Below are 10,966 nucleotides of genomic sequence, written 5' to 3'. Positions count from 1 at the left end.
TGTGTTTTCTTCCTGATTGTAAATCATGTACTGTTTTTTGTTTTGTTTTTGTGGTGCTAAGGAGTTGCTGAGACAGGGTCTTGTGAAGTTGCTGAGGCTGGCCTTGGACTTGCATTCCTCCCGACTCAGACTCCCGAGTCACTAGAATCACAAGCAATACTGCTCCTGGTTGTTGTGCTCAGATCATGAGGCTTTTTTTTTAATTTTTAGGTGGACACAATCTTTATTATTATTTTTTAATGTGGTGCCGAGGACTGAACCCAGTACCTCACGCATTCTAGGCGATCGCTCTACTTCTGAGCCACAACCCCAGACCTCATGAACCATTTTTAACAGAAAAAAAGTTTATCTTTGTTTTCTCTGCCCTTTTCTTCCTACATTTTTAATAGTCACCAGCAACATTTTTCTTGGGAAGAGTCCCATAAGACCAACAATAGGATAGTTTTATACCTTGGATTGTATGAGTTCCCTGTCAGTGAATGCTTCTGATAAAACATTTCAATCTCTCAAAGTTTGGTTCCTTACTTGTGAAGGGAGAAAGAATCAGGTGAGAAAATTAAAAAAAAAAAAAAGTGACTAAGTACATGCTGAGATAAATTAAATACTTTTAGGGATATGAACATGAACACGAGAGTCTCAGCCTCAAGAAATTGACAACCTGATTTGGGAGATTTAAGTGTCCACATGCACACAAATCCATAGATTACAGACCATAGTATTATAAACAAGATACAATATGCTCTATAGCCCTTTATAGGGGTTAATGCTCATTTGACTGAGGGTAGGTAGAAATTAGATAACAGCTTCATGAAGGAAGAGACAGCATTTAAGCAAGTCTTTAAGATAACAGATTGAAAAAAGAGGAAAGCAGGGCTGGGGATATAGCTCAGTTGGCAAAGTGCTTGCCTCACATGCACAAGACCGTGGGTTCAATTCCCAGCATCACCAAAAAAAAAAAAAAAAAAAGAAAAAAAGAGGAAAGTAAGCAAAGATTCAGAGAAAGAAAACAAAGATGAGCAGAATTAAGGATGGGAAAGCATCTGAAAAATAACAGTCACTTCGGGTTAAGTGTGTAAGAATAAAAGATAGTCCTGGGGCTGTAGCTCAGTAGTATAGCGTTTGTCTTGCATGTATGAAGCACTGGGTTAGATCCTCAGCACCACATAGAAATAAAGAAAAGATACTGTGTGTTCATCTACAACTAAAAAAAAAAAAAGAGATAAGCTCGACATGATGGAATGTGCTGATGGAATGTGCCTATAGTCTCAGCTCAGGAGACTCAGGCAGTAGGATCTCTTGAGCCAGAACTTTGAGGCCAGTCTGGGCAATAAAACAAGACTCCATCTTAAAGAAAGAAATAAAACCCCCAAAAATATAAAGCTAAGAAAGTTGTTTTTGAGTTGGTAAACAAAAACCAGTCCTATAGGAGAATTAACCTGGCAGTAGTGGGTACAAGTAAAAAGTAAAGGGCAGAGACAGGAGGCAAGTGGTCCAATAAGAAATTCTTACAACAGAACAGGTGACCGACAACTAGGCACTGAGCTAGGACAGTGACAGTGATGATTAATAGAAAATGAATTAATCATCATCATTTTAAGCCAGGATTGTAGTTGCTACTAACCCCAATCCTTTAGGGCAAATAAGAGGTCATGTGAGGTGGTAATTATTAAAAAGGAGAGCTATTTCAAATGAGGTTTCCCTGAAACACAATTAAGAGCAATTGAGCTCAGCCAGATCCTGCTGAGTTTTAGAACCATCATCACCTTGCATACCTTGTACTCTCACCAAGTTACTCAGCCAACTGTGGAAAAGAAATATACACAGGAGACTCAAGAAACATCTTATTAATACAGTATTTATTTGTCTTCCCTCTGTCAAACCCTGAGCCAACCACTTTCCCCAGATTGCCTGAGGAAGTATAGGAAAAGGGACATACAGGGTAGACAAGACATGGGAGAAAGAATTCGAGGCGGAGACTGCTCCTTCACATGGCGAAGAGGATGAGAAAGGCCACCATCAGGCAAAAGAGCCCCATGGCCTCTGAGAGGGCAAAGCCCAGAATGGCGTAGGAGAAGAGCTGTTGCTTCAGAGAAGGGTTCCTGGGAGAAGGGGAGAAGAAAACACTGAATTTCTAGTACATACAAAGAAAAGGATAAACATCTAGGTAGGCTCAGGGAGAATTCTTTTTTTTTTTGGTGGTGGTACTGGGCATTCTATCACCAAGGTACATCCTCAACCTTTTTTAAAGTTTGGTTTTGAGACAGAGTTTTGCTAAGTTTCTGAGGCTGGCCTTGAATTTATAATCCTCCTCCCTAAACCACCTGAGCAGCTAGGATTACAGGCATGCACCATGAAGCCTGGCCTTTAAACTTATCTTATGCAAGGAGCCATTCAGATGACACCATTATGTCCAAATTCTTGCCCCGATTCACCAATGTCTCTGCAGGGACTAAATGAGGGGGAAGTGGACAATCCAAAATCCTATAACACAACCCAGGTACCAACATTACCTTCTCCAGTGGATTACCCCTGTATCATTGTAACTTAAAAAGTTAAAATCCATGGCCCGAATAGGACAGAAAAGTATCCAGAGTGGTAAGGTCTTTCTAGAGCAGTATTTCAAACTTTAAGCAGCAGAACCACAAAATAAGAAACAAAAACCAAACTGCAATAGTACAAAAAAAAAAAAAAAAAAAGTGGGGCAGTTTAAATGCTTGTCTGGTCTCCCCTTCATTCTCTTAAGACAATCTGGGGCATATCCTCAGGATCCCAGGCTTTATGGACACAATTAGAAAAACACTGTCCCAGAGCCAGGGGACTGACTTCCTTCTTTCAATCCAAAATAGTCAGAAAATTTATATTTCTCTTACTCTTGACACCTAGGGAAGTCTTAATGGGTAAGGTAAAGCAACACCAGCTTTTAACAGTATTATAGACACAGAAGCAATTAGGCTTTCTGTTTAACACAAACCCTAAAAAATAACTTTATTTCCCCAAAGACATTAAGAGAACTTGCTGGTCTCTAAAGGATTAATTTAGTTATACCAGTGAGTTGTTTGGAGCTGGTGGGAATCAAATAGTCCCTAGTGTCAGGGACCAATAGGGCCAGCTGCAGAGGCAGTTTTCCCAAGAGTGAGGGGTGTGGGGATAGCAGTAAAGCCACTATGCGGAATGACTGAATGAGCTATAGACCAGGGATTACAAACTTCTTCCATAAAGGACCAAATAGTAAATATTTAAGGCTTTGTGGGCCACATATGGTTCTGTTACCTTTTAATTTTTTAAAAAAATTTTGATGCAAACATAGTAATTGTGCATATTTTTTAAAAAATATTTTTTAGTTGTAGTTGGACACAATATTTTATTTTTATTCATTTATTTTTATGTGGTGCTGAGGATTGAACCCAGCGCCTCGCACGTGCTAGGCGAGCACTTTACCGCTGGGCCACAACCCCATCCCTAATAATTGTGCATATTTATGGAGTACAATATAATGTTTTGATACATATCAAATCAGAATAATTGGCATATCCAGTACCTTAAACATTTATCACTTCCCTATAGTAGGACCACTGAAAAATCTTTTCTTCTAGCTTAAAAACAAAACTAAACAAAACCTTTAAAAAAGTAAAAATCATTCTTAACGCAACCATAGAAAACCAGACTGTGGTCCAAATTTTGCCTTCAGGCCTTAATTTGCCAACCCCTGTTCTATACCAAAGATGTTCAACAGAACTTTCTTCAGTGATATAAATGTTCTATATCTGCACTGTCAAATATGGTAGTGCCTACCTACATGTGGCTCCTGAACACTTGAAATATGCTGGTATGACCTGAGGAACTGAAATGTATATTTTATATAGTGGCTGCTTTTAGCATAGTACAACTCTAGACTGTCTAATATTTCTGCCTAGAAGTTTGGCAAGCATATCAGAGACAATGGGCCCAACTTATCTTACCTGGCATAACCAATGATAAGGCTTCCAAATACAGTCCCAATCCCAGCCCCAGAGCCAGCCACCCCAACTGTGGCAGCCCCAGCCCCAATGAACTTGGCTGCTGTGTCAATGTCCCTTGAAATGGTGCTGGTTTGGAAGCGGCGGTGAGGGATAAGTGAGGTCAGGGGACATGGGACTGCCAAGCTGCTGAAGCTCTGTGAAGAAGAGATAGGAAGAAGGTAAAGATTTTTTTGAAATCCCGTTTTTGCTTTGGAAACATTTTTTACCCTTTAAGCCCTCTATGATGCCAAATCCTATAGTCTCCCTGGAAAACTTATGAAAATGCTGGCAAGCAGAGGTGGATTTCAAATGCCTTCAATATTTTAGAAGTGGTAAGACAGAGACTCTAGCCTCTTCTTGGTAATGTGGGACCTAAAGTCAATTAGACTAGACTAAGTAATAGCAGTTAGCAGTAGCACATATAGGCATGTACTGCCAGAAAAACCGAAACACAAAAACATACATGGTTATTACCTGTCTTCCACCTCCACCTAAAGCAATGGCCTTGATTCTTCCAGAATTTTATTCTGCGATGACTGTCCTCAGGACTCCCTCTACTGGTTCTGGCAGGTAACCTTCCATACCCTTTTACCCCCAAACCACAGTCCCAACTCCACCTGTTAAGGTACCTCATATGTCAGTGTCTCTGGTCGGTTCAGAACCACTGCAGACAGTGGTCGGCTCAGCAGATGAGAGGTGCTCCTGACCTAGTGGGAATGACACAAGGGCAGGAAGGTCAGGAAGGCTGTGGAGAGAACTTTCGGAGCCATACAAGTTATTACTTCATAGATAAAATCTTTTTTTCTCTGGTGCCCCTTCCATTCTTTTCACAATTAGTCAGAATTTTGGATTACTCTTTGTCTTAGCAAATTCTGTCTGCTTTTTTGAGACAGGGTCTTGCTGTGTAGCTTGGGCTGGCCCTGAACTCCTCACCTCAAGCAGTGATCCTGATTCAGCCTCTCAAGCAGCTGGGACTAGAGATGCCCAGCTTTAGCAAACTGTACATTCCCCCACCACTGGTGTGGTGGCATCACCTATAATCCCACCAACTCCAGAGGCTGAGGCAGGAGAATTCCAAGACTGAGGCCAGTCCAGGCAACTTAGTGGATCTTGTCTCAAGATGAAAAATAAAAAGGGCTGGGAATGTGGCTCAATGGAAGAGTACCCTGGGCTGAATTCTTAGTACCACCAAACGGTAGGGGTAGATACATCACCATATCTCTTGTTCTCAGTCTTTAAGAAAGTCTACTTCCTTTTGTGCTAAAAGGGTTTTACTGTAAACCCTTGCTGTACCTTTTTACAGTCCCTAAGAACAAGAAAAAAATTAAGCCTTGGAATTATCTGATAATGGCCAGCCCACAAAAAGGAAGCCAAGGTTTGGGGCATCTTTCACATCCTCTGGAAAATAAACTCAAAGATCCACACTCAACATTTACCTCCTCCTGGTAGCCTTTACTAACTAACCCCAATATCTTCAAAACACACATAGTAAGTAACAGCTAGGTCTTTAAAGTCAGATAGATCTACACTCCAATTTTAACTCTTTTATCAGCTGTGCAATCTTGGTATCAGTCACTTAAATCTTTCTGTCTTCTTATCTATCAAGTGGGAACAATATCAGAGTTGATTTGAGGAATAAATTAGATGAAGTATACAAATTGGTAAACTTGATGCTAGGCACATGGGAAATAATAAATGGTGCCTACTAACAGCATTACTCCTTTTAACTTATGAGAAATGCCTCTCTCATTTTTTTTGGTACTGAACATTGAACCCAGGGGCACTTTACCACTGAGCTATATCCTCAGCCCTTTTTATTTTGAGACAGGGTCTCACTAAGTTGCTGTGGCTGGCCTTGAACTTATGGTCCTCCTGCCTCAGCCTCCCATGCTGCTGGGATTTCAGATGTGTACCCCACCTTGATCTATCTAATTTTTATTTATTTACTTTTTTTGGTACCAGGTATTGAACCCAGGGGTGCTTATCCACTAAGCCACATCCCCATCCCTTTTTTAATATTTTATTTAGAGACAAGGTCTCACTAAGTTTCTTAGGGCCTTGCTAAATTGCTGAGGCTGGCTTTGAACTTGTGATCCTCCTACTTCAGCCTCCAGAGCCACTGGGATTACAGACGTGTGCCACTGCACCCGGCCATCTAATTTTGCTTCTGAGCCAAATGCTTTTCCAATGTGTATGTAAGCTTTTTTTAAAACCAAATTTCAGTTCCTAGAATGAACTCCTAGCTACAGTTCACTGAGATCCTATTCCCAATTCATATACAGACCAAACTATGTATCAACTTTATGCTTACCACTTCTGGCTGGGCTCCAATGTACAGGAACATATAGTTTGATTAGGAATAACATGATCTTGGTTATGGATATGTAAGAATTAGCTGGCCTCCAAAGAATATAGGATAGGGAAGTACCTTGGAAACAATTTACACTCTTTTGTCAGGCTACCAGAGCAAAGAGCCATCCCTGCTCAAGAATCTCATTCACACCCCCCAAACCCAGCTGTGAAAAATAAGGTCTGACAAGAAAAGAAAACTCTCCCAGAAAAAGCAGGTACTCACCAAGGAGTGGGTGGAGAGGAACCTGGAGCAGGCATACATTTTCAGGGGGTGAGGGGTCGTGGCAAGAAAGCTGGAATTACAGAAGCAGCATTATAAATACTGTCCTTGCTCACTAAATTTGCTCTGGAAAGCTTAACTGGCCCAGAGAGCAGAAAGATTGATCAGTAGAGATGGAATAAGAATCTTGATATTGTGTTTTCCTCCAGAAACTCCATAGAGCTTCCAAGATTTTCTTATCATCAAATGATGTTCTCTTGTTCTGAACAAGTGCTCTACCACTGAGACACATCCCAGCCCCTAAAGACTAGAGTCTTTGGGCTGGGGATGTGGCTCAAGCGGTAGTGCACTCGCCTGGCATGCATGCGGCCTGGGTTCGATCCTCAGCACCACATACAAACAAAGATGTTGTGTCCGCCAAATACTAAAAAATAAATATTAAAAAATTCTCAAAAAAAAAAAAAAAAAAAAAGACGAGTCTTTGTACTCTTGACAGATACTTGTTGAAGGCCAAGACACTGGAAGGACTCCAACAATCTTTTTTACTGAATTATTTAGCAGTACTTGACACTCAAAACACTTTTCCTATTTAACTAACAGCATGAGGCAGATCAATGAGAAACTCTAATAATCCTCAACAGCAATGACTGTTAAACTATTCATTTCACTATAGTATTATATTTTGCATCCCTAAGATCTAAATAAGTCCTTACACCCTACAGGTGTCTAAATTGGTAGAGCTGAACTTACCAGAGAAGAGAGGGAAAGTTAAAGATATAAACGCAAGATTTCTCCAAGTGAAGTGAGAAGACACCAGAACCAAAATTATCTGGGGGTAGAGGTAGTATATGTACTAAAAATATATATTCCTGGAGCTAGGCATGGTGGCAGAAGCCTTTAATTCTAGTTATCAGGAGGCTGAGACAGGGATTTAAGTTGGAGGGCAGCCTGAACAATTTAGTCAGGCCTTTGTTTCTAAATGAAAAAAAAAAAAAATTAAAGGCTTTTTGGGATATATTTCAGGGGTATAGCCCCTTTGAATTCAACCCCAATACCAAAACACACACACAACTAGGGTAGTGGTAGAACTAGGACTTGAGATCAAGCATTTTACTTTTGTTTGTTTTTTGGGGTACTGGGAATTAAACCTAGGGGTACTCTTCCAATGAGCAACATCTCCAACGCTTTTTTTTTTTTTTTTTTTTTTTGGTACTGGGGATTAAACCCAGGGGCACTTAACCACTGAGCCACATCCCCAGCTCTTCTTATTTTTTTATTTTGAGACAGCCTCACTAAATTGCTGAGGCTGGCTTTGAACTTGTGTTCCTTCTCCTTCAGCCTCCCAAGTTGCTGGGATTACAGGCATGCACCACCATGCCCAGCTCCCCAATTCTTTTAAATTTTTATTTTGAGACAGGGTCTCACTAATTTGCCAAGTCAGCCTTGAACTTTTCTCTATTAAGTTACACAGTTTCTAATGTGCCATAGGCTGAAACTCTGAAAATGTGTAGGTCTATTAAACACAACTTCCTTAAATGAACTGGGTTCAAATTGCCCCAGGGTTTAAGACCTCAGAATCCAAAATCTTAGTTACTTTTAGTTTTATAGGTATCTTTAAGTCTTGTCCAGTCTAGAACTGATTTCTACCTATATGCAACACAAACCCCAATTCTGCTGAACAGGTTTCCCTGGGTCAAAATCCAATACTTCTTTAAATCTTTTAATAAAGGGAGAGCTGTTTTTCTCAAAGCACTTAAGCCTTAAAATCATAATTTATAAGCTGAGTAGGGTGGCAAACCACATGCCTGTAATTCCAGAGGCTTAGGAGGCTGAGGCAGGAAGATCCTGAGTTCAAAGCCAGCTTCAGCAACTGAGTGAGGGCTAGAGATAAGTCTCAGTGGTTAAGTGACCCCCCCCACCTTCCCCCCCAAATCATTTATAAAGTGGTACAGGCAGGTAATAATAGGCTCACAACAAAGATGGCAATTAAAGGAAACTGCATCTGTTTTCTTTCTCTTTTTGTTACCCAGGAGTGAATTCAGAAACACTTAACCACTGAGCCACATCCCCAAGATCCCCAGGATCTTGCTAAATTGCTTAGGGGCTTGCTAAATTATTGAGGCTGGTCTAGAACTTGCAGTCTTTCTGCTTTAGCCTCCCCAGTTGCTGGGGTTACAGCTGTGTGCTACCATGCCAGCTGGAGCCTGCACTTGGGCAGTGGCACTCTATAGAACCATGGCTTTTAAATTATCATGGGTTTCCTCCAGAGTTCCGAGTTACAGGAATGCTAACTTAATAATTTCCTTCCTTTAAAATTCCTTTTTTTTTTTGGGGGGGGGGCAGGGATTGAACCCAGGGGCGCTCAACCACCGAGTTACACCCCCAGCCCTTTTTTATATTTTTATTTAGAGACAGGGTCTTGCTTAATTGCTGAGGCTGGCTTTGAACTCCCAATCCTCCTGCCTCAGCATCCTGAGTTGCTGGGATTACAGAAGGGCGCCATCGCGCCCAGCTTTTTACTCTTGATGGCGAAATCTGCGGAGCTTAATAAAAAGTTGTAAAGCAAAGACTCGTGCAGGCACCACCAGCTGGGCCTTATAGCCCTGCTGTCTCTAACAGAAACCTTCATTTCTAGCCTACTGCTTGTGATTTTTTCCAACTACACCAGAGTGCCAGGAAAGTAAAGGTACTGGGACGCAACCGGTAACAGTACTCTTTTGTGCCCTGGCTCTTCCAAGACTGTCTGACAGGATAGGATGTTATGCCTGTTGGTAGTTTCTACCACGTTTATAGTTTATGTTTTTGTACCAGGGATTGAATGAATTCAAGGGCGCTTAACCACTGAGCTACATCCCCAGCCCATTTTTATATTTTATTTAAAGACAGAGTCTCACTAAGTTGCTGAGGCTGGTTTTGCACTTGCGATCCTCCTGCCTCAGCCTCCTGAGCTGCTGGGTTTGCAGGCGTGCGCCACCGCGCCCGGCTCAGTTCACTTTTTAAATTGAGGGTTTGGTGGCTTTGAACGATGTACTATCTCCACTGCTGGAGCGCCTGAGGTCCTGGGGTTGAATCTGGAAATTTGGGGCAAGAGTTAAGATGTGAGAAAGTAGGGAAAGAAAGGGCACTATGACAACTCTGAAAGGGCAAGAAAGTGAGCTAAAAGCGTCTGTAAGGACTGGGTCGAGACCGATGAAAATCAGCATTACAGGATCTGACTTTTGCCAGCTACAAAGCACCCTCCCCTAGGAAACACCCAAGATGGCGCCAGGCCCGCGCGGTTGGAGGTCACTAGCACGCGGAAGGGATAGCTTTCAGAAGCGGGGACAGCGGGAACCGAGGAGGGTGTAAGCACCAGGGTGGGAACAAGCAAGAAAAGGGCCGCACAGCATCCACGCGAGGTGGTACCCTGCGCGCCTGCGCGGCGCAGAGAGGGCACGAGGCCCCAACGCCTTACCTGCTCCCAGTGCACAGAAGACAGAGAGGGGAGGGGGGGGCGGGAATAGCGAAGGGAAGACTTGGCGCATGCGTCGCCTAGGCGAACGAGTCGCTCCGCCGCGGATAGAGTGAATGCAATGTCGAGGGTGGGCCCAGGTTCTACAGCGCCGCCTGCTAGCTCTGAAGCGGCATCCGGCCAGAGGCCCCACCTGGTGTTCGAGAGGAGAAACTACAGGCGGAGCCGACCCTGTAGTTGGCGGACATAGGCCAACTTCAGAGTAAGCAGATCCATAACATGGCCTGCCTTTGATCAGTACAGCGTTTGGGATCTTGGCCGCCAGTCTCCTTTCTGAGCATGCGCAACCCATTGGGGGAAAGCTTCAGATACTGAGTTAAATAGCATACAATAGTGATTGCGATTCAGTTACTGAAATGTTGCAGGAGGAAAATGAAGTCAAGGGATTCCAGCCTTCTGTTGCCCTGGGGCTCCCGGCATCATTAGATGGAAAACTGGTTAAGGGGGGAATAGTTAGCAAAATGCCACAGCTGGTTCAGCTGGCTTTGTCTTTTCCCCTTTCCTACTCTGTGATAAGCCATGAGAAAAGCAGTATCAACAAGTCAGAAAATTAGGGGTTTAGTCCAAAATTCTCTTTCCTGGGGCAGATTAGGAATAACAATCACCTGTGTCCTGAGTTAAGGTACAAGGTCACCCTGGGCAAGCCCAGGTCTCTGCCCAGGTTTCACCTAGGCGAGATATGGATTAAGCAGTACACATGAGGCACTCCCCCGAAAGCCCACGACTTCCCTCTGATGTCCTTTGGGGCCTCCCCTTGGTGGAAGCGGTGGGGGCTTCTATGCCTATCCCTCAGACAGGACTTAACCAGCCCTTTGGAAGAGAAGGGCGCGAGGCCTATCTAGTTCCAAACCCCAGCCGTCCAGGCATCGTGCTCATTGAACGCAG

At 42.9% G+C, this 10,966-nt stretch overlaps 1 protein-coding gene across 1 annotated transcript; it reads right to left on the bottom strand.

Annotated features, from left to right (window-relative positions):
• Window positions 1-1,839: 1,839 nt before the first annotated feature.
• On the bottom strand, window positions 1,840-10,099 carry Atp5mc2 (ATP synthase membrane subunit c locus 2). The gene is made up of 5 exons (XM_027949995.2): window positions 10,025-10,099; window positions 6,574-6,643; window positions 4,628-4,705; window positions 3,960-4,153; window positions 1,840-2,099 (listed from the first exon to the last, which is right to left on the bottom strand). The coding sequence occupies exons 2-5, from the start codon at window positions 6,610-6,612 to the stop codon at window positions 1,985-1,987; spliced, it is 426 nt and encodes a 141-aa protein (XP_027805796.1). The 5' UTR covers window positions 6,613-6,643; window positions 10,025-10,099; the 3' UTR covers window positions 1,840-1,984.
• Between the last annotated feature and the right edge of the window lie 867 nt (window positions 10,100-10,966).

Source organism: Marmota flaviventris, chromosome 3, assembly GCF_047511675.1.
Source record: "Marmota flaviventris isolate mMarFla1 chromosome 3, mMarFla1.hap1, whole genome shotgun sequence".
Taxonomy (NCBI): Eukaryota; Metazoa; Chordata; class Mammalia; order Rodentia; family Sciuridae; genus Marmota; species Marmota flaviventris.
This window is presented reverse-complemented; position numbering and strand designations above follow the sequence as displayed.

Coding starts and splice junctions, on each gene's coding strand:
- Atp5mc2 (XM_027949995.2), bottom strand. CDS start 6,612: ATGTATGCCTGCTCCAGGTTCCTCTCCACCCACTCCTTG. Junction 4,706..6,573: donor TCCTCTCCACCCACTCCTTG/GTGAGTACCTGC, acceptor CATTCCCACTAG/GTCAGGAGCACCTCTCATCT. Junction 4,154..4,627: donor CAGAGACACTGACATATGAG/GTACCTTAACAG, acceptor TCTTCTTCACAG/AGCTTCAGCAGCTTGGCAGT.